This window comes from Paramisgurnus dabryanus, chromosome 20 (assembly GCF_030506205.2).
Source record: "Paramisgurnus dabryanus chromosome 20, PD_genome_1.1, whole genome shotgun sequence".
NCBI classification, from domain to species: Eukaryota; Metazoa; Chordata; class Actinopteri; order Cypriniformes; family Cobitidae; genus Paramisgurnus; species Paramisgurnus dabryanus.
Genome location: NC_133356.1, coordinates 23,039,710 through 23,067,518, shown reverse-complemented (window position 1 = coordinate 23,067,518; position 27,809 = coordinate 23,039,710). Strand labels below are relative to the sequence as shown.

General features: G+C 37.1%; 3 protein-coding genes across 6 annotated transcripts in view; 1 reads left to right on the top strand and 2 right to left on the bottom strand.

Annotated features, from left to right (window-relative positions):
• sema4ga (sema domain, immunoglobulin domain (Ig), transmembrane domain (TM) and short cytoplasmic domain, (semaphorin) 4Ga) overlaps positions 1-11,353 on the bottom strand; it is a 33,540-nt gene extending 22,187 nt beyond the window's left edge. The window contains exons 1-2 of the mRNA XM_065297140.2: positions 11,093-11,353; positions 4,334-4,655 (exon numbers count right to left, since the gene is read on the bottom strand). Coding sequence (XP_065153212.1) covers positions 4,334-4,469 — 136 coding nt within the window. The 5' untranslated portion in view covers positions 4,470-4,655; positions 11,093-11,353. The remainder of the gene's footprint in view (positions 1-4,333; positions 4,656-11,092) is intronic.
• A 476-nt stretch (positions 11,354-11,829) lies between these two features.
• Positions 11,830-26,206, bottom strand: slf2 (SMC5-SMC6 complex localization factor 2). 4 transcript variants are annotated; one of them, XM_065297138.1, is made up of 22 exons: positions 26,113-26,194; positions 25,432-25,473; positions 24,863-24,954; positions 24,367-24,764; positions 22,579-22,800; positions 22,408-22,441; positions 20,671-21,641; positions 20,467-20,546; positions 20,070-20,180; positions 18,297-18,464; positions 17,655-17,757; positions 17,032-17,119; positions 16,817-16,958; positions 16,109-16,205; positions 15,821-15,997; positions 15,381-15,475; positions 15,211-15,298; positions 14,945-15,052; positions 14,769-14,846; positions 13,409-13,495; positions 13,248-13,316; positions 11,830-12,876 (listed from the first exon to the last, which is right to left on the bottom strand). In XM_065297138.1, exons 4-22 carry the CDS (start codon positions 24,520-24,522, stop codon positions 12,391-12,393), a joined length of 3,360 nt encoding a protein of 1,119 aa, XP_065153210.1. In that variant the 5' UTR covers positions 24,523-24,764; positions 24,863-24,954; positions 25,432-25,473; positions 26,113-26,194; the 3' UTR covers positions 11,830-12,390. The 4 variants fall into 4 exon arrangements, with proteins under 4 accessions (XP_065153210.1, XP_065153209.1, XP_065153208.1 ...); XM_065297137.1 differs by lacking the exon at positions 24,863-24,954 and adding an exon at positions 25,148-25,234 and having other exon boundaries at positions 26,113-26,193; XM_065297136.1 differs by lacking the exon at positions 24,863-24,954 and having other exon boundaries at positions 26,113-26,206.
• Positions 26,207-26,676: 470 nt separating this feature from the next.
• Positions 26,677-27,809, top strand: part of cpxm1a (carboxypeptidase X (M14 family), member 1a) — a 9,545-nt gene continuing 8,412 nt past the window's right edge. Inside the window, exons 1-2 of the mRNA XM_065297134.2 lie at positions 26,677-26,954; positions 27,605-27,714. Of these exons, the coding sequence (XP_065153206.1) occupies positions 26,711-26,954; positions 27,605-27,714 (354 nt within the window). The 5' untranslated portion in view covers positions 26,677-26,710. The remainder of the gene's footprint in view (positions 26,955-27,604; positions 27,715-27,809) is intronic.

Here is a 27,809-nt window from a genome sequence, read left to right as displayed (position 1 = left end):
CACCGCTAATGAACTAATCAATATGAGATTCACAACATGATTCTTAGGAGCTTCCCAGGGGCTTCTTGTTTTTGTGCGAGCGATAGATAGATAGATAGATAGATAGATAGATAGATAGATAGATAGATAGATAGAGAGAGAGAGAGAGAGAGAGAGAGAGAGAGAGAGAGAGAGAGAGAGAGAGAGAGAGACTGTGTATTTACTAAATATAAAAGTGAAGGTCTGCCGAGACCCAGTGTGGGACGCAGAGTTCAGTCAAGTTTCAACCAGTAGATTCATGTTCAGTTTTGCTGCGAAGTGAGCTTTGAAATTTGACACAACTATAATCAGTTTGCTTAGAGCATCTTTGAGGCATACAATACATACAGTGCAAATATAATTTACACAACACATTCCCTTAGTAGGGAGTTTGTCATCTCACTTCCAGCTCACATCTCAGAGGGCTTCCCCGGGTATAAAGTACAGAGCGCTTCAAACTTATTAATGGTTAACCAACTGCAGAGAAAATTGATCATGGGGTAATCTTAACACACCGGTGCATATTCAGTATACACTCACCTAAAGGATTATTAGGAACACCATACTTATACTGTGTTTGACCCACTTTCGCCTTCAGAACTGCCTAAGTTCTATGAGGCATTGATTCAACAAGGTGCTGAACGCATTCTTTAGAAATGTTGGCCCATATTGATAGGATAGCATCTTTTAGTTGATGGAGATTTGTGGGATGCACATCAAGGACACGAAGCTCCCGTTCCACAACATCCCAAAGATTCTCTAAGATCTGGTGACTGTGGGGGCCATTTTAGTACAGTGAACTCATTATCATGTTCAAGAAACCAATTTGAAATGATTCGAGCTTTGTGACATGGTGCATTATCCTGCTGGAAGTAGCCATCAGAAGATGGGTGGTGGTCATAAAGGGATGGACATGGTCAGAAACAATGCTCAGGTAGGCCATGGCATTTAAATGATGCCCAATTGGCACTAAGGGGCCTAAAGTGTGTCAAGAAAACACCCCCCACACCATTACACCACCACCACCAGCCTGCACAGTGGTGACAAGGCATGATGGATCCACATTCTCATTCTGTTTACGCCAAATTCTGACGCTACCATCGGAATGTCTCAACAGAAATTGAGACTCATCAGACCAGGCAACATTTTTCCAGTTTTCAACTGTCCAATTTTGGTGAGCTCATGCAAATTGTAGCCTCTTTTTCCTATTTGTAGTTGAGATGAGTGGTACCCGGTGGGGTCTTCTGCTGTTGTAGCCCATACACCTCAAGGTTGTGCGCGTTGTGGCTTCACAAATGCTTTGCTGCATACCTCGATTGTAACGAGTGGTTATTTCAGTTAAAGTTGCTCTTCTATCAGCTTGAATCAGTCGGCCCATTCTCATCTGACCTCTAGCATCAACAAGACATTTTCGCCCACAGGACTTCGTACTGGATTTTTTTCCCTTTTCACACCATTCTTTGTAAACCCTAAAAATGGTTGTGCGTGAAAATCCCAGTAACTGAGCAGATTGTGAAATACTCAGACCGGCCCGTCTGGCACCAACAACCATGCCATGCTAAAAATTGCTTAAATCCCCTTTCTTTCCCATTCTGACTTTCAGTTTGGAGTTCAGGAGATTGTCTTGACCAGGACCAAACCCCTAAATGCAATGAAGCAACTGACATGTGATTGGTTGATTAGATAATTGCATTAATGAGAAATTGAACAGGTGTTCCTAATAAGCCTTTAGGTGAGTGTATCTACTGCACACGTATGTGCAAACAGTGTACGTTAAGAAATGAGAAAACCCCAGCATATGTTTTGGATTTTTTGGGTAACTCTATTAAGAGGTCAATTACAGCACATCAATTTTTTTTCGCTGAAGTAATTTGGCGCTGTGAAAGTATCTTTGCATTAGGATGGCATAAGTGCACCTGTTTAACTTTTAAACATTCTTACTCCAGAGTCCTCACAGTAACTCTTATTGTAATTATGTACAAATGTTTTAATCTGAGCTCATGCTTGCACAGGGATGCTAAATGAAACAATAAGGGGAGGGATGAGATTGAAAGCTCATTGATTTTCTAAGTGTAGCAGGAGTACCTTGATGAAAAGTCTGTTGAAAACTATTTCCAAGAATGTATTATGGTCCTGCAAGCCTGACAAAACTGCATATGCGATTGCACTGCAAGCTGTATTGGATGTATGGATGTAAATCTATGTTAACAGAGCTAGTAAAGGTCAAAAAAGTAAAATGCCGAAATGTGATCCATCCAACTTTTACATTTACAAAGCTTTGTGATTCACCTGAATTGAGCACATTTGATTGATTCACATCTGTGGTCCAAAAACACATGCTTATGAACACTGTAAAAAAGACTTTGCTGCCTTAAAAATTTTTGTTAAATCAACTCAGAATTACAAGTCATGTCAACAAAGATGAGTTGTCACAACTTATAAAATAAAGTTGCGAAAAGTCAACTTAAATTTATAAGTTATAACAACTCACCTGTAGTTATAACAACTGATCTTTAGTCAAGATAAATAACAGTAAGTTGAAATGACTTGTAAATCCGAGTTGATTCAAAGTATTTTTTACAGTGAATACAAAATGCATGCATGAGACCACAGTAGATTTGGATCAACTGAAACTCCCACTGCCCACCTTCAGACATTTATAATGTGCTGAGTGACAGACATTTGCAAAACACAAACACAAGTTGGGAAGTAAAAACACTCGTGTGCAATAAATAATCATGTATTTACTTACAACTAAAATTTTTCCGATAATGTCATTTGTGTCAACACAGTGCATGCAACACTGTTTACACTGTTTGCATGCTGTGCTAGGTCTATTTTGGTAAAGTTGTTGCATGCAAACATCGGGGGACAAACATTTGTCCACATAAAAAATAATATGTTGCATTTAAATATACTTGCATAGCGCTACAGTACCAGATAATCCAAAAACTTTTTTAGATACTCGGCAGGGTTTTGCAGTGAAAAACAGTCAAATTTGTTCAATAATACCAATGAAGTAACTAAAGTGAATAAGGCATTTCAATTACTGACTAATAACCTTGTATATTAGCCTAATAAAGTGAAATTACTCAACCTAAACGTAAAAGAAGTTGGACGGACTAAGAGGGTTTTGCATCTGAGCTCTTCTCATTGAATATGTCATAAGAACTCACTTCTTGTGACTGTTATTAAGCATTGAAAATCTGCTACAACACTCCTACTCAAGGTTACTAAAAAGGACAGTATTTGAGAATGAACCTGTTGCTCTCTTACTATGTTATTAAACTAAACACAAGCTCCAGGCCTTTTAGTCCTCTGACCTCTCAGCGGTTGTGTAATTTAACCCTGAGATAAAGCAAACCTTGGGTCGCTTCACTGTGCTCGATTTCTCTGCTGCACTTCTGCATCACAGATGTGCGAGAAGCCAGTTTTATTGTTCAACAGCGCAGAGATAAAGAATTCAAGCTGGTATGCGCCTGGTCATCTAAACAAGAGCATTGCTTACATCTGAATGACTAAGTGCAGAATCATAAACAGATCATGAATCCACCTCCCCAACTTTAGCACAGAGCAGCTTCTATGTATCTGCCCGGCTGGATCTTTTTCTTTTTTACTTGCAAAGAACCACCATGAAATAGTTTGCTTTCCTGTGTATGTCATAAACAAGTCTTGTAAATAGCCAGCAGACTTTGGCTTATGTTACAACCATGAAACATAAGTTATTATTATCTATTGCTATACAGTGAGAAGTGGTATAACAGCTGGGGGAGGATACATTATCTAGAAAGCATTACATTAGACATAAACATGTAGAAATGCCTACACATGCAAGATTAAATCTTTTTGTAATCTGGAAAAAGGCTGTACATTTGAAATATTCATGTGTGTAAAATACGTACAGTATATAGGTGCAGCACCATTAGAATCAGATGACTAAATCACGATATCTTACAAAAAAACATTGTATTTTATTGCATTATGCATCATTTCTATATTTGTAATGTTTTTATACTTTATTTCTTATTCTTTAAACACCATTCGAGTGGAAAGCAATGTAAGAATTTAATTGTATAGCAAACAGTGCATGGCTTTGAATCTTGAATACCTTACTCTGATGTATACCATGGTACTGAATATTATTTTATATTTATTATTTTGATTATGTAATAACATATTTACGTACAAATGTATTTAAATGGTATGCACTATGTAAAACAATATGGTATTACTGTATTATTTTTAACTTCTTACATAATGTTCTGTCTGAATGGATGGATGGATGGATGAATAAAAGATTTCCTGAACAACTTACCATTGGAGAGGACTGTAGTCCTAGGGGTCACATCCAGGTCTAGTGGAGGTTTAAAGGGATAACCCCACAAAGTGGACAGAATACACGACAGTAGCAAGAAGAGCAATCCAGCACCGTGGTTCAGCATCTTCAGCATCAGCAGTGTGATCAGGAGGGGTGAGTCAAACGGGACCGCCACTCACCCCTCCACCTCAGGGGAACAGTAATCCGCTCACGCTGTCCTTTGAGACTTCCTTCTCCGGTACTCACAAACACAGCTGTCTCACCCTTCTTCACTAAAAAGTTAAACAGTCCTCCCTCCTCTCACCCTCAAGGCTTCAGCCTGAAAAACAAGCAAAACAAAACAAAAAGGTTAAGAATCTTAGTCACGTCTGGGCTGTAAAGTGGTATCGAACGTGCTGTAAAGTAATTTAATCTGGTTTATAAAGTAACACAATTTGTGGTTATCTGTCCAGATTGCCCAGGGAAAAATTCTTATCAATATTCTCATATTTGCACGAAACAAAGGCACGTGGGTGCGTTAAAAAGAAACCAGCTTGCCCCGAGAGGCTACTTCAATAGAAATGAAGTATTCTTTAACATAAAAAGTGACACACACACAAAGCACATGCACACCCAGAAACGCACACCAGGCAAAGATCAAAGAGCATCGCATCCGATGACACAGACCTCTCAAGCCTTTAATCTGAGCTCTGACTGAGGCGACTGCAAATGATAAAATGGTTATTAATGTATAAGTGAATAGTGAGAGTTCTTACTTTTTACATTTTACGTATGTGCTTTTATCCAAACTTTAAGCTATATTTTTATCAGTATGTGTATGTGAGAATAAAAATCGTATGAGGCGCTAACACAATGCCCTGCCAATTGAGCTGGGTCAACACTGCTTCATCCAAATATCAAAAATTCCAGAACCTACAACACTTTATTGTCTATATTCTTATCATGTATCTCAGAAAATATTAAGATGAAAATGTATGTAAGTAAGCTTTATTTAACAATGCCCTCAAAGTGAGCCTTTGGTCATCGGTATAGTTTATCTAAAATATACTATAAAGTACAACAACAACATGATTTATGAGCCCTTTAACAAGCAAGAACCACTTCAAATGTCAGTTTTTGACATGTTTCACTATATTTGGACATTTTTAAAACACACACAAAGACACTGACAGTCACCTTTACTGTCTGATGTGATTTAGGAGGACAGTGGCCAGCATATTTAACTCTTCGGTTCGCCTCTCTCTGTCTATTTCTCAAACAGACCCAGTCCCTCTCTTCTGTAAACACAGCAGACTTCTCCCCATCTCTCAGATAAACACACTCTCGCTCCCTCTTTCCATTAAACAAGCATTTACTCCAGATGAGCAGTGTTTTCTTTTCCTCTATCAGAGACGGCATTCACTTTTTACGCCTCTATATTCGTATTCATTCAAATCTATTTCATTCCCTTATTTGTTTTAAATGGCACACAAAAACAACCCCTTCACACACATCTCCCCCACACAGATGTGCTTGAATCACACCTGCTGTATTGCAAGAATCAGCACTGCTGGGTAAAGAACTGTGTGCTGCTTCAGTGTATCGCTTGAGCATGCATGATACACAAAATAATAACGTCACACAATGAGTCAAAGTTCATGCAGAAAAAAATTGTTACATTGGGCTACAGTGATGCAAAATATTGCATATACTGTAGTCTGACATATGAGATTGCTTACTGGTTTTATTCTGGACTTTTACATTTTGACATATTTAATAATCACTGATGAAAAGAGTGTATTGATTTAACTGTAATAAGGGAGATTTGATGACTAAAAGACATTTTAAAAGGTTTGTGCCAAAATCATATCCTAAAGGGACTTTATGTCACCAATGCATTAGCAGATATGACAGTAAGTGGTCTTAAATACTACAGTTTAAACAGGTCCAGGATTTAAAAAACTTTTTTTTTGCTGAACCACAACTGTGTGGTTATATTGTTTACTAGAAAATTACAATCCAGTTTATGTGTAAGGCATTTATGAATAAAGTCTATTATCAGCAGTATTATTTTGCCAATTCAGTAACTCCTGTGAAAGAAAGAAGGAAGGAAAGAGGAAAATAGAGGGAGGTGTGAGGGGAGGGAAGAAAAAATAATGAAAGAAAGGAAGGAAAGAGGAAAAGAGGGAGGGAGGGGAAGAAAGAAAGAAAGAAAGAAAGAAAGAAAGAAAGAAAGAAAGAATGAAAGAAAGGAAGAAAAGAGGAAAAGAGGGAGGGACGTAGGGACGTAGGGAGGAAGGAGAAGAAAAAAGAAAGAAAGAAAGAAAGAATAAAAGAAAGGAAGAAAAGAGAAAAAGAGGGAGGGAGGTATGAAGGAAGGTGAAGAAAAAAGAAAGAAAGAAAGGATGGAAGGAAAAAAGAAAGAAAGAAAGCAGGGAGGGAGGAAAAAGGGAGGAAGAAAAAAGGAATTAGGAAAAGAGGGATGAAAAGAAAGAATGAATGGAAGGAATTAAAAAAAGAAGGAAGGAAAGAGGAAAATAGAGGGAGGTGTGAGGGGAAGAAAGAAAGAATGAAAGAAAGTAAGGAAAGAGGAAAAGAGGGAGGGAGGGAGGGGAAGAAAGAAAGAAAGAATGAAAGAAAGGAAGAAAAGAGGAAAAGAGGAAAAGAGGGAGGGATGTAGGGAGGAAGGAGAAGAAAAAAGAAAGAAAGAATAAAAGAAAGGAAGAAAAGAGAAAAAGAGGGAGGGAGGTATGAAGGAAGGTGAAGAAAAAAGAAAGAAAGAATGAATGAAAGTAAAGAAAGAAGAGAAAAAGAGGGAGGGAAGGGAAAGAAAGAAAGAAAGAAAGAAAGAAAGAAAGAATGAACGAAAGAAAGAAAGGTAGGAGGGGGGGAGAGGGGAGAGAGGGGAGAAAGAAAGAATAAAGGAAGGAAGGAAAGAAAGAAGGAAAGGAGGGAGAAAGGAAGGAAGAAAATAATGAAAGGAAGCAAAGACAGACAGAAAGAAAGAAAGAAAGAAAGAAAGAAAGAAAGAAAGAAAGAAAGGAGGACAAGAGGGAGGGATGTAGGGAGGTAGGGAGGGTAAAAAGAAAGAAAGAAAAAGGAAGGAGGAAGGAAAGAAAGAAGGATGAAAGGAAAGATAGAAAGAAAAAAAGAAAGGGGAAAGGGAGGGAGGGAGGGAGAAAAAAAGAAAGGGGAAAGGGAGGGAGGGAGGGAGGAAAAAAGAAAGGAAAGAAAGAAAGAATGAAAGAAAGGAAGGAGGACAAGAGGGAGGGATGTATGGAGGGTAAAAAGAAAGGAAGAAAAAAGAAAGGAAGAAGGAAAGAAAGAAAGGAAGGAAGGAGGACAAGAGGGAGGGATGTAGGGAGGTAGGGAGGGTAAAAAGAAAGAAAGAAAAAGGAAGGAGGAAGGAAAGAAAGAAGGATGAAAGGAAAGATAGAAAGAAAAAAAGAAAGGGGAAAGGGAGGGAGGGAGGAAGAAAAAAAGAAAGGGGAAAGGGAGGGAGGGAGGGAGGGAGGAAAAAAGAAAGGAAAGAAAGAAAGAATGAAAGAAAGGAAGGAGGAAAAGATGGAGGGATGTGGGGAGGGTGGGAGGGTAAAAAGAAAGAAAGAAAAAGTAAGGAAGAAAGAAGGAAAGAAAGGAAGAAGGAAAAGATGGAGGGATGTGGGGAGGGTGGGAGGGTAAAAAGTAAGAAAGAAAAAGGAAGGAAGAAAGAAAGAAAGAAAAGGAAGCAGGAAAAGAGGGAGGGAAAGAAATAAAAAATGAAGGGTAGGAAGGATGGAGGGAGGGAAAAAGGAAGGAGGGAAAGAAGGAAAGAAAGAAGGAAAAAATAAAAGATAAAAGGAAGGAATGAAGGAAGGAACGAAAGAAAGAATGAAGGAAGAAAGGGAGAAAGGAGGGAAGAAAGAAAGAAGGATGGAGGGAAAGAGAGATGAAAGCACATCTAACATCCTCTGTTTGAGACCTAAAGAGATCAGTAAGTCACACTGCTGTTCCTTCTCCTGCTCTCAATGCATTTGATCCATGAGATGAGTCCAACCCAATTCAAGACTTAGACACAAAAGATGATCAGCTGCAAGATCATCTACACATACACAGCTAAGCTGTACAACAAACTCCATGGTATCAGACTGTAAGATGAACTAAACCACTTGATAAAAACTGTCCAGCTGCAGAGAGAAAAACTCTGTTTGTGATGAAGAGGGAGGTCTGTTTCTGCCAGCAGCTCAGCTCAGCTGGACAGTGACAGGATGAGACCTGTCATACATCTTTAACCAGCTGTCATTCACTCTACACACAGTTAAATGCGCTGTCTCCTTCAGAGCAGGAGAGCAAATCTGACAAGCACAATAAAAAAATTTCTTCAGGGATCTTACCTAACCACCCTTATACATATATTGCCAAAAATGCTACAATATGCTATAGTAAATGTTGCAGTAAAACCATGTCAATACACAAAAGAGTAAAAAATTGATTTAAAAATTGGAATTAACTGTAGACATTACATTTAATTTTGTTGTAAAATAATGTAAAATGTATGGATTTCTTTAGCATTAAAGATATGACTTATCAAATGTTTTATAGTGAATTTTTTATCATATTTAACAACATGTACTTTTACAGTAAAAAAGCTAAATATTATGTTTTTGTAAGTAAAATAAACAGCATTTGTAAGAAAATGTATGTTCCCACAGCTGTGACTTCAAATTTGATATTTATATACTTATTTATTTCCTATTTTTATGGTGCGCTCTTGTAAAAAAAGGTACAAGAAGGTACAAAAGTTGTCAATGGGGTTGTACCTTTTCAAAAAGTACACTTTTGTACCTTAAAAGATGCATAATGGTACCTCAAAGGTTCACACTGGTACCTCAGAGGTACATAGTGGTACCTCAAAGGTACATATCTGTACCAAAATGATACATATTAGGAACTTTTTAGGAGGAACCGTGCCAGTGACATCTTTTTTAGCTTTTCTCTGAGAGTGTGGTTAACTGTATATTATAAGGTACAAAGCAGATTCACATTAGCAATCATATATCAGTAAATAAAACATGCAGTTAAGAAATGTAAAATATACAAAACTTTGCCAATAATGCATAAAAAGTTGTCTTTTCTTTTTTAAACTGCAGAGTTGTTTGCATGTTTCCTGTATTTCCCTGTAAGTTTTCAGGCAACTACAGTTACTAGTTGTTTTTTTACAACACATTTTCTTTACAGAGATCCTGTTAACAATACAATTATTCTGCAGCTGTAGACAGTTTTTGAAGTCATTACTCACTAGGGCTGGGTATCGATTCAGATGTTCCAGATCGATTCGATTTCGATTCATAAGCTATCAAATCGATTCGATTCCGATTCTCGATTAAATTTTCGATTCCGGTTCTCAGGTAGGTTTTTATACTCGATTCTCGATTCAACTCAATGAATATAGATTTAATACACATACTATATTGATAAAAAAGAACAGTGAACAGCAGTTTACAAGTGGGTAATTAATAAAAAGAAATTAAAAGCCACAACACGTCTTGCTTGCGAAATCTAAAATGCTTCCATTCCTCCGTTCAATGTTTGCGGAAATAAATATGAAAAAAATCGATTCTGCTCCTTGAGAATCGATTTTTAATCGACCACGTTTAAAAAAACGATTAATCGAAAAATCGATTTTTTTGCCCAGCCCTATTACTCACTAGTCATTTTCAGATTATTAATGTTTTTGAATCTTTAATTTAAGGTTAAAAATACAAATAAGTCTTTAATGTTCTCTCACAAACCACTTACAAAATAATTTTGCTTAGCAACTCAGCAGAAACAACATTATATTTGCTTTGACATGTTGAACACTAAGTATTATTTTGTTACAACTGAGGAAGGTGTTTGTATAATCATAGGGCCTGAAAGTCAGATTTATATACATTACCGGTTTAAACATTTATAAATAAATAAGTAACTTTGTAGAGGATGGCAGAACTATAACCAGTGTTATCAGTCTTCTTTATGAGAATGACATTGACTGTATGAAAGCTTTTTTTTCTTGCATCTATAGGACCTTGAGAAAAAAGCAATAAAAGAGCTACACAGATCATTGAGGAACTGTCTCTTATTCATATTCAGCTGAGAATAAAAGGAGATTATGCTGAGCAAAAAAGGCAGTAAATAAAGAAATCATACGACAGAGTGCAACAATCATCCGTTTCAAAAATAACCCAATAACAGACTTTCAGAATGATGAATCAGTCATTTGTACACAGACTAATTATGAAACGAAACACTTAGGGCATTACATGACTCAGATAAAACAAACACTGACTATGTTTAATGTAAAGACTGAGTGCCAGTCTGATCCTGTACGACCATTTTAACTATGTTTAATTCATACCAGTTACACTGTGTTACTATTAAGTGTAGCCTAATTCAAAGGCTTTCCCTCCTGTGTCATTGAACTATGTTTTTGCCAAGAAAAGCCCTGCGTTTCTCACTGCCAGTCACTGAATGATACAACAACCCCTGAACTATATATCATTAACAGTTTAATCATTAACTTTTAATGATCCAGATTAGACAGTGTAGGAAATAATTTAGTTTAAATCTTCTAGTAATGTCGTCTACTGATTGCTCAACGTCGTTTTAAAGAGTCAAGTAAGTCATTTACATACAACACTGTCAGAAACTTCACTGCTTTTCCAGTCAGGCTCCTTAGCGAGGAAGGACTACCAGAAACAAGTATCACCACATTACAACGAAGCTTTCGAGCAAACTGTATCAGTTTAGTGTACTTACGTTAACGACGTTTGTCACAAATCGTCCGAAATCCCGGTAAATGTGTGCCGTTTCTGTAGTAGTCGTATAGAGAGGTACTGTAGAGATAGGGCTGAGACGCAGTGATAGTGATGATCATCTCATGAAGCGTCGTCACAGGTATACAGCACGCGCCTCCTCCACATCTGCTTAGTGTTTGGGAATCCAAATGTACTGACGGATCAACACTGCAGAAAAACAGATGCGAAACTTTTCTGTTGCCGCCTTTCTTATCTGTCCATTGCGTAACTCCAAGTTTTAAGACTTACATCAAGACTACACCAAAAAAGTACACGTACAGACACATAATTTTGAATAATAATTCAGTACATTGTTTATGAACATGCTAACTAATCGTTATTTTTAGAAATCGGAGATGATTTTTAATGTAGGGCAAACTGGTTACTGAACAAACAATTGTGTTTAGTATGTTGCCGCCTTTTCGTTTTACTTTACTACCACCATTTGGAGGAGATGAACAGTGCAAGACTGTGATGATGATGATGATGTAAACGCTTGTAAGACTATGATGAACTGACACACACACAAACCTTTTCCTAACCAGAATTTATTTTTTCTATAAAGAACTTAAGGTTTTTAAATATCGTTAAGAAATACAAAAGTTTCATTTTAAATAATTTATCATTAAATTTTCTGAAAAATACAATTACCTACATAACTCACAACTTAATAGAAAAAAGGTATTCTTGAAGCATATGTACCAAAATTATTTTAAATGGTTCAAGCCCTTGCTTTTGTGTTTTAAAATGACATTAGTAAAGACTAAACCATATCACATGTGTTTCTGGTTGAACATCTCAGTATTTATAAAGTGAAATCATAAAAAAACAATAGATAAGACAGCAGCATAACCAGCACACCCTGATCCTGAGAGTTAACAGTGTCCATTTACTGTACATGTGCTTTAAACCAACGAGATTACACTAAATGAACGAACCTTTACATTTTCATACAGCTACATAAAAATATGGCCCATCTTCAGAGAAACAGAAGGCAAACAGTCAATCTCACATCTAAAAAAATTAAACACACGGCTAGTAAATACAAAACATATATTAGGCAATTATAAACAATATGTAAACAATTACATGCATCAAATATGCATTTGGAAAATGCTATACAATTAATGAGTGCAAAAAGACCCAAATAAAAATTGTTGGCATATGTACAGTATGTGCATAATGCCAACAAAAGGTGCAATATAAAATTCTCTCAAAATGACCTGAGAGCTTCTCTTTTTCAGACTCTTCCGAGTCCAATCACATCCCGGTCCAAATCCCTTCCTTTATTTGCTCTCTATCGTTCACAGACAAGTTCTCAAGTTCCTCTAATTGTTTTTCTCTCTGTTGTCTGTCTTCATGTGACTCTTCATCTTCATTAAGAAGCTGCTCCTCCTCTCTCATGAGATCTTCATCACTCTTCATTAACTCTTCAGTGCTATCAAACAGCATTTCATCTGTTATTGCTTCCAACTTTTCATCTTCATCATCTAGCTGTTGTTTAGCCTCAACATTTTCCACCTCTTCCTCCAAATGGTTCTCTGCACTTTCATCTTCTCCCAGTGCCATCGGCTCCTCATGTTTTTTAGCCTTCCTCTTATCCTCATCTTTGCTCTGAGCATCTTCTTTCGACTTCAACTCTCCAGTACACCCTGAAGTGTCTTCCACTTTAAGGCAGGTTTTGGTTTGAGGGCTGTTAGGTATCTCATCCTCTGGTGGGGGCTTCCAGTAGTCATACAGCTTTCCCTGTGAATAAAAATGGTCCAAGCAAACATGAATGATTCTGATTTGAAGTCAGGAGCGTAATAACAACATAAGGATGAACTGTATTTGTGTAAGGCAGGGGTATTTGATATTAAACCTGCGGTGCTATCATGCTAAAGAGTTTAGCTGCAACACTTATTTAACACACCCAAACCAGAAAATCAAGGTGTTGAGGGTTATGTAAAAATTACAGGCAGGTGTGTTGGACCAGGGTTGGGATTTTTCTACTCTGTAAAGTAAAATCCAGAAGCTTTCCAGAATGCTAAAAATGTGCTGTGCTTTCAAAATGCTTTGTTTTTAGTTAATAGTTAATTGCCACTTGAATTCAAAAAAAAAATTAATCATAGTTTTACCTCTTGAGGCCTTGTTCGTACAAGAAGCACCTGCCACTTTGTGTAAATCCTTGCTACAAAGTCTTTTACCTACAAAAAAAGACAACAGGCTGTTAATAAAAATCTGAATCCCTTTGATAAGAACAGAATGAATGAATTTCCTGAACAAAGCTGCACTTTACTTTGCTCCTGTAAAGAGTCTTCTCACTCTCCCTTATGTCACACTTGATGTGTTTCTCCAGTTGAGATGAAAGACTCCGTAATTCATTCTGCCAATGACAGAAAGCCAATTCAGTCTAAATGTATGAAAATGGTGATATAACAAACATGACAAAATACATCATAGTGAAAATCTGGGATCCATGTATGCTTTGATTTGGCCAATGTTTCGCTTTGTGCCACGTCATGTTTAGGGACATGTTTACACAATAACAGACAGGCGTGCAACCAGTAAATGATTCACATACAAAAGTCTCTGAAGTTCATAACAACAACGGGAAACACGTTAAAACATCTTTTAGATTCCAAGAATTGCAAAACTAGAATCAAGCAAAACTCCTGGAAGTCTTTAAAAGCCTTTGGCATGAACTTCGCATACTTTGTGCTGTTTTCAGACAGACTGGTTAAAAACGTGAAACACACGTCTCCCGGAAATCCTGTATAATTCAAACAATCAGAGAGCAACTTTCAAAGCTGCTGAAGTGTTTCCAAAAAAGTGTGCCATATGCATCAGAAGTTCGCCAACGGTCAGTTGGTGTGGCATCTGAGGCGGAGACTAATGGCTGCGCTGCCACAGTACACAGGTTTGACACTAGGGATAAGTGATTTATCAGATACTGATGATACATACATTCAAGATACTTTTGTTGGCAATAAAAACAATAACAGAGTCAATAAATAATCAAGTGTTGCTTTACTAAAAATATATTGGTAAATATTGCGGTTTCTTTCCTATGTAGTTTTATATTACTGCATATAATAAAAATTATTTAATAACATTATTTGTGTAAATTTGGTAAACTATGCAAAACTATGGCTTGATAATATACTGTGTTTAAGTTAAGACACTTAAATTGTTTGCCTGAAATGTTTCCTCAAATTTAAAAACAATACATAAACAGGACTATAAAGCAATTGTAAATATCTATCTAAAAAAATAAATATCAATTAATATGTCATTAAAAGGCTGGGAGATAGAGATATAGTTGTTTTACTTGTCTTCAAGCTCCAAGAAAAAAAACTGGAAAGAAAGCCGATTAACACAATGATGCATTATGAACCCTTATAAACCCTATTAAGTCCTCTTACACTATACATCTCCCCTCTAGCCTGTAAAATCACACACACAAAAAAGAAATTCAATAGACACAAGCAGTCTTTTCTTTTTACATAACACAAAATCAGTTCTACTCATAATCGACTCCTGCGGGTGGTACTAGAACATAAAATAAGGGTTGTATCCACAGACAGGGTCTTTATGCAATCGATTCAATGACCATGTGCCTTTAAGACTGGACTATGAGTTAGTATAAAAACACTTACTCTCTGGTTCGAGGGTAAAAATTCAAAATTGGAAGCTTCATTTGTCAACGTCAAAAGGCTGTAGCAGAGGTAATATGCCTAAATGAAAGGAAATATATTTATGAGTGGCTTTGCTATATCACTTTTAAATATTAAAAAGTAATCATTGAGTTGTGCTCAGTGGGTTTTCTGCTTACTTGCTGGTCTAGAGTGACATTACGGTCCTCTGTGCTCCCTGAAGACCTTAGGGCTTTCACCAGGGATGAGGGACGCATTTGAGGTAGGAAACGTTTTAGCTCAGACAGCTGTCAGAAAAAAATCAAATAATTTAAATGTTGCATATGTTAATAATTCCTATATAATTCCAGCCATAAATATGGTTTGACGGCAGCACGGGCTGACATCATGCCATTAAATATTAAGTATCGTACATTCTAGTTTTATGTGGTTGGGTTTATGTTACCTTAAACTCGACGTTTGAGACTTTGTAGGTGCAAGTGTGATTCAAAAGCTTAGAGATGATAGACACACTTAGGTGTTGTTTAAATTGCCTGTTTATGAAAAAGCAAATATATCATTACAGAAAGTATTTATGGTAGCATCAATATTTATGCATTACAGACTTTCACTCACTTTCCACGACTGCTGTCTGGTAGAAGATAAACGAGTCGCCTGAGGTTGTGATGATCCTCTGACAAATCAGTCAACGTCTGGCAAGCTTTAGATAACTGCAGGTTTATAACACAAAAGCTCTGTTTACTGGAGAAAATTATTTTGTTTACGAAAACAACTCATATTTAAACTTATATGGAAATAATGGCTAGTACACCATTTACTTCTTTCACCATTTTACTTTTTGAGTCAGATTTGGTGTGACTTACAGGTAAGTAATTGTGCAATGTCTATGAAATCCAGGTATATTTTCACAAAATGTTCTTTACATTTATGTAGAAAACAGTAAATCACTTAAAATTAAGAACTGGGTTTTCACAGACTAGGTCACAAATAATGAAAATGTTCACTTTGGCTAAACTAGTCCTTTAAAGTGAATACACTGTCTATAGGAATCTGACCTGGACTTCCCAGTGCGTGATGTTTTTGAGCAGGTTATGGAGTAGGAGGCTGAAGTGTCCAGTCGGCACCAGTTTGAAATGAGTCTCCAGTCCAATTCTACATACAACCGTTACAAGCAACAGCAGCTCCTCATCAGTGTACGCTTTCGGACACAACGCGGTACACAGAGACAGGTACTGGGTGCAAACAAGACAGATGGTCATTTAAATTGAAGGCTGTTATATCATTACTTCAAACATCATATGCATTTTATACATAGCACAAATTCCTTAAAATATCTAGCTTACCTTGAGAACATTTTCAAAATTGTGTACAGGTAAAGTGGCATTGCTTTGGTCAGAAATCTGTGTTTCGTGGCTGGTCTCTTTGGGTTGAACGCCCTCTCTGCCATCACATACAAATACATTGATAAAGCTTTTAATACTTACTGACAATACAAAGCTCCAGTGGCGGCTCGTGACTGCTCTTTCGAGGATGCGCTAATTCAAAATAAGTGTTCGGATTGGCACGTGTGTGGTTCCCTTTTCCAAAATATGTGGAGAGATCCTGTGTGCATTGCATGTTTTGTCAAAATAAGTTCCTGCTGCACACGCGTCAAACCGTTTATGATATAAGAGACGCTCACGTTCCCTAAATACACGCAAGACACTCCCTTAACAGTAATCTCTGATTACGCATGAGATTGTGCGAGTATCTGGCAAACGCGAGCGTCTCTTTTCAAGTTAAAGTTCAAGGCAGCAGGCACTTATTTTGGCATGACACGTGATGCACACACGATCTCTCAAAGCACAGAACACATATTTTGAAATGACGAACCACATACATGACAAGCTACATACATGTTGTGACGAACTTCACTTCGTGCGCTTCAAAAAAAGAAGTCACCAGCCGCCACTGCAATGCTCCCTTACTAAAAATCATTACTTTATGTCAATTTCTTAATAACATAAGGCCTGTATATAATTAGTCATAATATTAGTTAAAAAAGGTCTTACAAAAGGTCTCCCTCAGTAAATGTGGGCTGCAAGGCTTCCAGAGGGAAAAGGCTGATGAATGATGCTCCCATGTTAATGAACACTAATGCAATATCCTGTATAGTGGGCACCCATATTTTAAACCTCTGGTTTTGGCTTTCAACTGCAAAACAAAAGTCGAGGTTAATACGTTTCTCATTACTATAAGAAATGAATATTATGAGTGTAGAGCATACCTATGTGCTGAGCAGCAGAGAGAGCGATGCTTCGCAGAGACTCCAGAATCATTGAGGAAGTGATGGGGTTTGGGTGAACTGACATCATCTGAAAAAGTATTACTCATATAACCATATACACATTTTAAGCAAATAATTGTGCACTGTGTAAATATTTCTGTGGCTTTTATAAAGAAATACCACTAATTCTAGTTTCATTTCCACAAATGTTGTATGTATGTTGGGAAATTGAAGTCATACTTTTGTGAATGTAACATAAATGTTTTGGCAAGTTTGATTAAACGTCTCAAGGGTGTGTAGATTTCTCAAAGGATAATACAAGCAGGCCTGAACAAAATGCAACCAATCAGATTTTTGTAACAGATACAGCTGCTCTCAAAACTTTAACAAAATAATGTATCAAATTTAATTGAAAATCAATTAAAAATTGTGCTTGTTTAAACTTCCTTTAAATTAAAATATACAACTATTTATATTTTGTCTTCTAACACAATGATATTCATATTTTATTATCAAATGTCTTTATATTTTTGGACCTACTTCACATACTTGCACATGTTATTAGGGAAGCTGTGTTTGTTTGTGTGTTTAAGTAAATATATAAGGCAGGTGGGTGGCTCTACCTGAAAAAGCCAGCGTGTCACCTCAGGCTGACAAGGACAAGAACTATAAGCTCTCGTGAACAAGCCTGCACTGATCAGGGACAGTACTTGTTCAATACAGGCCCTACAGAGGAACACACAAAACACAACCGTTAAGCCTCTCTTTCACTGTAGTATTCCCCTCATATGAATGAAGTAATAACCCCAGAACCTTGACACAACTTCACAGAAGCATCCCCTATATACTCCCAGCCCAAAACTAAGCTTATTAAAGTTTAGGCTGTGTGACGCATGGTGGTCAGGTCACTACGTTAGGAATACACCACCATGTGAAATTACTCAACTTCATCTTTGTAAAACCCATACATGAATCATAACAGAATGAAATGAGCAAACTCAAGCCTTATGAAGTCATATGATAGACAGCTTTGTGTGAGAAATAAACTGAAACTGAAACTTTTTATTCATTTTCATCACTGATCATCTTATAGGCGTTCACTTAATTATACTTCACTGCAAATAGCAGGCATAAGGTATTTAAATAAAATATTAACTGAAGAAAAAAAATAGTACATTTAGACAATTATTAATTAAGTAAGAAATTATGTTTGGTTCAGAGTGACGTGTACATCTATAGGAATGGTGATTAAAGTGGAGTCTTACTGAAGGAACATTTCCTGTGATCGGTTTTGTGGAGTCACACCAATTTTCCGCAGATCCAGCATCTGGTGGTCAAAGAGTCGGCCAAACTTAGCTGGTATAAACACTTCCTCTCCGGGGTGGATGTCCCTGATGGCACATGAGGTGACCGAGAACTTCTCTAAAAATTTCCTAAACATAAACAGATTTTCATATTTAATTATATTAACAGGCTAAACACATTATAAATATTATATAAAAACTAAAGGTTTGCTCACACTGAAATAAAAATGTCCTTTTTTTCACAAAACAAACTCTCATCATCATTAAATTTAATGTCATCTTCGCCTATGTACAGCAGTGTCTAAGAATGAATTATGATATGTAGCAGTGTTTCCTATACCTTAGCTCTACCTAAATTGCAACTGACCCAGCAAGATAAAATTTTTGAAGTTTCCGTATTTTCTGACCTCGGTTGGATGACCATGTAAATTGCGTGAATCAGTTTTTTTTTTGCGGTGACTGACCATGAAACTGATGCGCGTGTCATCGACTCATCATCCAATATGGCATGCTAAATGACTGTTCCATTGCATCAGGGATTTCTTAATTTGTCCAACCTCTGTGCCAACAGAACTTGGCAGACAGATCCCAAATCTCAACTAAAATATCGTCATGCACTGCTAATATCTCATGTGCCTTGTGAGATCAGCATAACCAAAATTTCCAGTTTCCCTCCCAGATTTTTCCACAGTTACAACGTGCTGGTCCCAGTTGCAATAGAGGAAAGTCACTTGGTATTGCTGTTTTTTGGTATTGCACATTGGTTGCTTATTACTATACCAATGTGGATATTAGGGATGCTCCGATAAGGATACCAATGCCGTTACCAATTCTTCTAGCTGATATGCAAGCTCTTTGTTGACTGTAACTGTTAACATTTTTTCTAGATAAAGTTATGCCACAGATATTGCCTTTGTTATATTCTTTCAGTAATTAGAAATATTATTTCAATAGAGAATCAAATAAATAAGCACAACAAATATTTTTTCTGCAAAGAGAAATTTAATATTCCTTTAAAAAGGCTTAAGTCTGTTAAAAATAATGAAAATAAAACACTTCACAGTCTTTACTGTATGAATAAAATATACACGCATTCATATGAAGTATAACAGTTTTTCAGTAAAGAGCAGAGAGTGATTTTATTTAAGAGGAATTGGGTTACTGTAGCTTTAAGACGTGAGAGAGATCGCTCTGTTCACGTGCACTGATCACAGGCAGCTGTGTGTGCGTGCGCGTCAATATAAGAGCAGCTGTGAGGAAAATAAAAGTTTAAACTGTCAAAACTTTAAAACGCATGCAAATAATAAACTTTCGGCATAAGGGTGCAATTGTCCGCGATAGATATGTGTTGTATACGCTGTTTGATGAGGATGTGGAGACGCATCACACTGTTAGGACCAGAGCGCATCCTTATAGAAAAAACACGTTGCACATGAGCAACGGGTTATAAAAATGCTCGCACTGCGTAAAAAATGCTCTCTAATTGCTCTCAGCCACATTCAGGAGCCCTATGATGACAAAAGTAAACAGAAAGATCGTTTCATAAGATCGGCAAATTTAGCTAGTACCAATCGAGTCATTTAATGTCGTTATTGGCTGATACTGGTTTGCGGCTGATCGATCGGAGCATCCCTAGTGGATATAACAAAAATTACAACAAGAGAGTTTGCCTGACCAAACTGTTTCTATTTCATCACTGATGATATAAATAAATTGATGGTATAAATAAAATACCTCTGTTCATGTGAAATGACTTCCTCTTTAGTTTCACTGTTCTCATCCTCATTTAAATTCAGCAGGTCCTCCTGACATGACTCCAGTAATTGTCTCTCCAGCTCTTTTGACCTGTGCAATGGAGTAAAGCAAAGTTAGTAAAGTAATTATTAGACATTTATCAGGGTGAGGGTTTAAGCAAACAGCTATGTATTGTTTCAACAAATTGTGCCACTGCTAATACATCATCACAGGTTTGGGAGACATTACTGGTGTGCATCTTGAGGCAAAACTTCTGAAAACTATAAGTAAGAATAACTGGCAATGCTCATGTTAGCAACACATCTAAAGCTGCTCACAAATGCAGTTTGATTTCTGTTATAAATAAATCACTTCGGCATCTAAAGGGCAGACCAACCTTTGATATTGTTCCCTCTCTTGCAGCATCTTCTCCAGTGTATTTCTGTAGTTAACTGCTTTGATTTTCACAGCCTTCGGCTAATACAGATAATAAAAATATAACTTCAGGTGTTTGTGCATACAAGAACCCAACAAAAGAAGATTAGTAACACTTGAGCTTATTTAGAGACTCATGATGTGTCACCGTCAGGTTTTCACTTACTGCTGCCTTTGGGACCGGTGTGTTGGGTTCTGAAAAAGCATCTCTCTCAGGAGTCACAGGCACACAGTCTCTCAAATCCATCAACTCTTTCAGGGATGGGAGCAGCTCTTCATTGTCACTACTGCTGGTGCTCAGGTTGATAGTGCATCTTACTCTCAGATCATCATCTGAATCATCTCCATCTGAGGTATCTTTCGACCGAGTGCAGTGTTTCTTTTCACTTGATCTGTCTGCTTTCACGCTTGCAGCTGGGACAGGCATGTTAGCCTTGGGGCTGCGTGACTCCTCCACTTTCAGCTGCGTTCTTTCATCCGTTTCCTTCTTACAAGACCCAGCTTGTCCTGCAAAGCTGGGTGTTTTTACATCAGCCAGACGGGGGGGTGAGCGAACTTTAACACTCTCCTTATGGCTGGACATGGACGTTGATATGGCAACTGCACAACCTTCTCGCTTGACATGTAGGTTTTTGCTGTGCGTTTTGGATGGTGGCAAGCAGAGGTCAGGTTTAAAGAGGTCCTCAATGCTGTCTGCTGTGGTGCTTGACTTTGGTGAGATTTTGCGCAAATGCGGCTGGCTGGGTGGACTTTTGGGGTTTTTGTTTGCGTGTGCAACCATAGCGTCTTTAGACTCCCCATTCATGGGTAACTTAGTGATTTGGGTTGAGTGCGTTTTGTCACTCTCTGCATTTGACTTACTGCAGGTCTCCGATTTAAAAAGCTGCCTGTGGACGGATGGTCTCGGTTTGCTGGTGTCTGATGTTTGAAAAAGTGGTTTAAAGGACTGGGTATCACTTATGGTTATCACATTGTCTGAGAGAGGGTGTGAAAAAGCTTGTCTGACAAACTTTGGTGGTGAGTTTATAATAGAAGAGCTGGGGGTGAGTCGGACATCTACACATTGTCGCTTGACGTCTTTCTCACTGCCTGTACTGGGCTCTCTTTTTCTCTTTGCAGAAAGGGACAGTCTGCCCTCTGTTGGCAGAAAAGGGTAATCAATAAAGGTAAGGTAAGCTTCAGTTTAGATACAGAAAAGTAGTAACATTAAAACAGGAAAGCAGTATCTGTAAAGCCCTTTTCACACTGGCAGTGACTTCATAAATCATTGACAATGATTCTGAAGGAAGTGCTAAGATTCCGATTGGCCCAGAGAAAAGCAAATGCTAAGATTCCGATTGGCCCAGAGAAATGTCAATTATAAGAATTATCCAATAATGTTTGGCAATTCTAGCCTGCATGGCATTCAGATAAAGGGCAGCCTCCCGACCCCCCACCACCTCAAAAAAAAACCTCTCCGGTTCTCCGCGATTCACTTGAATGACCCAATTGACCCAGAAAACGGCGATTGTCGCCGAAAAGCGACAAGTTTGCAGGTCTGCATTGTACTTTCTGTATACTAGAAGTCAATCCTAGTAGTAGATATAAATGCATCAATTTAGTTGCTACCATCTATGTGCAAACACACTGGGTTCACACGCATATACAACTAAACATATGAATAAATATAATAATTAAATGTACTTTATTAGTAAAGAGTATTAACTTTTTAGTCTTCCTGACAGTATCAGATAAGAAACATCATCTGAGCTCCACTATTCCCAAAAATTGCTTGGTATTTGTATAAAACGCAAATTTTAAACAAGCCAACATGTAGTCAACAATTGTCACTCAAGTACAAAAGCATACAAGGTAATTTGCAGTGTGAATAGGGCTTCATGCCACAAAGCATAATAGTCTTTACCTGGAGAAGGCTTCCTGTGAGGGGTGCTTAATTCCTGTTGTACCACCAATAAAACAGACAGATGATTAAATAAAGTAGCAACATGCTTACCACACGCAGTCATTCGAAAAATTATATTTACATAACACCAAAAAACAATTTAAGAATTGCTTTAGGAACTCTTTACTGTACCTTCTGTGGGGACATGTTACTGTGAATGAAGGTTTTTTGGTCCTTATTCCCCACTTTTTCCTTTCTTTGATCGGGATGGTGAAGGATTCGCTCTGCTGTGTTAACTGAGCTTTTGGGTTTTTCCTGAAAGTAGGAATTAATAGGCCTTGAATGAGATGATTGAGGAAGAGTGTGTCTCCGAGACTTCACCTTACCAATGCAGGGCAACCCACCTCCACTGACCTGAACACAGAATTCCAGAAGATTATTGGTTATGAAAGAAAAATGCCAGGAGACTGATAAACATTACAGGGGTTAATAATCATGACTAGCATAAAGACTAATTTGGCAATTCGATTTGACTGTTTTGCGTATGGTTTTGACTTCGATTTAGGGCTGCATAATGATTAATCGTGATTAATCGTTTGCAGGAGTAAAGTTTTTGTTTACATTAAATATGTTTCTGTACTGTGTATAATAATTAGGTATATATAAATACACACACCCACATGCATGTATAACTTTAAGAAAAAATATATATTTATATATTAAGTATTTATATATAATATAAAATGCACAAATGTATATACACATGTAAACATTTCTTAATTATATACATGCATGAATGTGTGTGTATTTATATATATACACTAGGGCTGGGCACAAAAATCGATTTTTCGATTAATCGGGTTTTTTTTATTGTGTTTTTTTTTAAACGTGTTCAATTAAAAATCGATTCTCAAATGCCAAAAATCTATTTTTTTTTGTTTTTAATAACCTGATCCTGTTTTATCAAGGAATGCGACTGCTTTTACTTTTTTCAGCATACATTTTTCATATTGCATCAAAATTGTATTGTATTAAACATAATTGTATGCATTTTGAAGATTAGAGATGGGTTCTGTTTTAATGTACCCAAGTGTACCTAAAATAAAAAAAGTGTAATATACAGGTTGGTGGCTCTTAAGTTCTTTTTATTAATTACCCACTTGTAAACTTATGTTCATTGTTTTCTTTTATATAAATAAAGTATTTGTATTAAATCTATATTCATTGAGTTGAACCGAGAATCGAGTATAAGAAGCGGTCCAAGAATCGGAATCGACCTGAGAATCAAATCGATCTGATAGCTTATGAATTGGAATCAAATCGATCCGGAACATCTGAATCGATACCCAGCCCTTATATATACACACATAATTATTATACACAGTACACAAACATATATAATGTAATCAAAAACTTGTATTCTGCAAACGATTAATTGCGATTAATTGTTATGCAGCCCGATAACAAACAAAACATTTTTTGCAGGCATGGAATATATCTGGTGTACTGCCAATTTAAGATCTATATGTACTGCACGGATTTAATATACTGTTGCACATGGGTTTCTGTCTGAATTGTTCACATTTACACAACACTACGACCACGGTCACAGGGATAATCATGAAATCTTAAACAAAACATGTGTAAATATGTCAAACTGTAAATGTAAATAAAGTTTAAGCGCAAGAAAATGTAAATCCAGTATTTGTGCGGGATTTAGGGATTTTTGAATCAATATTGTTTTGTTAAATTGAAGACTGATTAAAATCTGAAAATCTGAAATTGCCCTGTTTCATTTTTATTTAAAGTTTTAAGTTTAATTTAGGTCTCCCATGACTTTGGGAACCCTAAACGTCATCTATACCAGAAGAAACACTACTTTGATATCCAATTCAACAAAAGCAACTGAAAACAAGAACTGACTATTTAAAATGAAGATAATAACTTTTAAATGCAAAAAAAGAAAAAATGTATAGTTACCCTCAGGTTTTCATTAAGCTCTCTACTAAGAGCCAAAGAAAGATGTCGGTTTTTTTCGTAAGAACTGGTCCTTTGCACCTCCTTTTTAATCATAGGACTGGAAGACACATCCTTACAGGACAAAATGTTTCCATTTTTAGCTTGTAGATTTCTCATAACAACTTTGCAACTTTTTAGCTCTGTCTTCGAACTCTTGTTGGAGACTTTAGATAAGTTCGAAACAGAGTCCCTCTGCCCCAGCTCAGGGTTTCTGACTGGCAGTATGGGTTTAGGGTGGCAACTTTGGGGGAGTTTGGGGGTCTTCTCAGGGGGTTCAGGACGATGTCTACCTGACACAGGACGGGATGTCCCATCTGTACTCTGGTGACGTGGTATACCAAGTGGAATGAATTCTTTCACTAAAAAAAACAAAACAAACAAAAAAACACATGCTGTCTGACAGTCTTGCTAAGTGCAAAAACAACGGCCCCTTAATCAGCTGAATCAGATTACACACCTGTAATACATGCTAGCACAGGCTTATTAAGATTATCAGCTCAAACCAGACAGGTAAACAGAAGTAGGCCAGCCACATGACAATGGGAAAATCTAGATTAAAAAGGGGATATTATGCAAGATTTAAGCAAGATATTGCGTACATCCAGGCCCATACATTGAAGGTCAGCCAACCCACCAGACATTGTGCCATACTGCAGCAAGCTCACAAGCACACTAACAGCCCAAAACTAAGCATCCCTGTAGGGTAGGTAGGTAAATACAACACCATGGTAATAAATCTCACCCATAGAGGTGAAATGTTGCTTGAGACTACTTGACATTTTATAGTGATGTACGATAGCCAGGTGTCTTTAAATGTCATCTGTGTCATCTGTATGGAGTGAGATGCATGTATCATGTGTTAACGCAACTGAACGTATATATGAGCATGCAAAACTCTCATTTGTTTAGGTAACCAAATCCTGTATAGTGAAGTCTGTGCCATCGATCCCCATCCATATACGAGGATGTACACAAATACAGCATTCACAGCACACACTTGATGATAAGAGTTTATATTCAACAGACCTGTGATGCATGTTTCCAGACTTCTGTCAGGTGGGCGTGCGTCTGAAAAAAAGACACGGGAAAAATTTAGCCTGAGACTAGGTTGATATCAAAATAAAGTCTGTGATGCAGAAAACATTGTAGACTTGCTTTATTTACGTCTGTTTCACATCTGAAGTTGACTGTCACTTTCAGTATGAGGTTTTGAGCGGGAATACTTTCGCTATGGGCTCCTTACGTAAACAGCTAGCATGCTAGTTTTGAAAAACGAAACCGGAGGCAACTTGAAAGTTCCAATTCAACTCATTATACACTTCGGCTGACTTCACCAGTGGGGTGTTTTGGTTTTTGACAAATACCACAAACACACGAGCGTTCCGGAAATCTAAAATAACGCGCAACGCTCAGCTCTGTCAAAGATGCTAACGCGAGACACAACAACTATCAGTTGAAACAAAGACAAATAGTTGTCTGTTAAATCCACAAACTGTTCTGCAAAACCAGAGTTTAGTTAATCAGTTTTGACCAAATCGTGACCAATCAAGTTCACAGTTAACTTAGACCACGACTGAGTCTTAATACTAGCTGTCAAACCTAGTAAGTTTATATAGCCGTATGTGGCATTTAAATCTTAAAACACAAATTTTATGCACAAACGCATATAAATCAGATAAATTAAATCTAATGACAATAAAAGCGTACCAGTCATCGTGTGAGATCATTTGATATAGCCCATGATGAACGCGTTGTTGTGTTAGCCGCCATCTCTTGGTGGGAGGAGCGAGTGATGTCATTCACGGAACCTGCCGCTAGGGGGCACCTCGCGTGAGCGCCAAAATTTAAAGACTCGCACAGAAAGAGAAGCTCTGTTGTTCCTGGTGTAAAACCTAAAACAAAGGAAGGACGCAAATTAGAAATTCCCAAGCAAAAACATTTCCAAAAAGTAACATTTAATAAGTGTATGTACTGCGAATGTATAATAATAACAGGGCCTTCCGTTTTTTTAAAACTAGTTTTAAATATTTTTAGACTCACATGTGTAATTTAAAACATGTCCTATTTTTTATTACGTTTTTATACTACTGTTTTCCAGCTGTTGCAACATAGTTCATGTGTTGTTATTCATTATATTAATTTAACTTAAACATTTTTGTTTGAAAACAAAAAGTTGAAATGACGTCTATTCTACACTATACGGTAGTAGCAGCAGTCCGGTATTATGTTACTGGGGCGTTCTGTGAATATCTGTTGGGGTTTTAAGTTTTGCTTTGACACACATGTAGGTCACTGGAGCAGGAAAATGCATATACATAGCGTATACATTTGTGCTGCAATAATACTTTCCATTGCGCACCACTCTCTTTCATCTGAAAATCAGACTATCATTAATAATGTTACTAAAACTGAAAATAATGACTTAAATCTGACTCAGAATGTTAGTTTGGACAAAGCAAAACCCACCAATGCGTCCCTTGAGGAGAATACTGAAGCGCAAAGCAGTAAAGACGGACAACAAGACAACACAGAGGCTCATGGAAAAGCAGGCAAGTTAAAGATCTGCAGCTGTTTATAAGTTTACTTTTACCATATAGAGTTTGCTATTTGCAATAACAACATGAAAAGAAATATTTATTTGGCATGCAGCATGTTTTATTTGTATCATAAGAAAATAGACAAAAGATCAGGAATAATTATGGTTATTGTTTGGTGGTAATGGTAATACTGATAATGTATAGGATTATACAACAGGATGTCTGGTAGATGGGAACCAATAAATATATAACTATATAACTCCTATATAAACACTATATAAAGGAATTGTGTTGTGGTTTTAATGGGAAACAGCTAATGGTTCATAATGTTATTAGTATTTGTTTAGAATTTGTATAATTTTCAGCAGTTGTTGTTAAAACAGTTGCCTAATTTTATTCTAAATGTATTGTATATGGTCAGATCTGTGCCTGCATCTTTAAGGGAACTTGTTTAAATCATGTTGGGAATAGAGGAATGCTGTATAACAAAATGATGATTCATCTTCCCCCAATATGACTTTTGTCGACTCAGCATTGATTCTCAATGATTCCCAAAGTACAGAGATAAAGCTTGTTGGTTGTCCTCCAAAATTCTCATTCTCCTCTCTGGAGGAACTTCTTTTTTAAATGTGTTTGTGCTTATCTCAATACTTCTCATTTAGACTGTCCACCATTGGGTTTGGAGTCTCTGAGAGTCTCTGATGATCAGCTGGAGGCTTCCTCGTCTTTGAGCATTGGGCTGGGTCCTCACAGAGGCCGTCTTAATATACAGGTCAGCCCACTTTTATGTAAGTCTATGACTACAAACACAATTGAAAACTGATTGTAAATTTTTGTGTTGAGAGTATTATTATTGCTATTTGTGTG

Bases quoted from the DNA above. Each gene is read 5' to 3' on its own strand.
- slf2 (XM_065297136.1), bottom strand. The intron at 15,998-16,108 runs GTAAGCTAGATA...GTTTGCACCCAG, and splicing joins ATTTTGAAAATGTTCTCAAG to TACCTGTCTCTGTGTACCGC. The intron at 15,299-15,380 runs GTGAGTGAAAGT...TTTCATAAACAG, and splicing joins CCAGACAGCAGTCGTGGAAA to GCAATTTAAACAACACCTAA.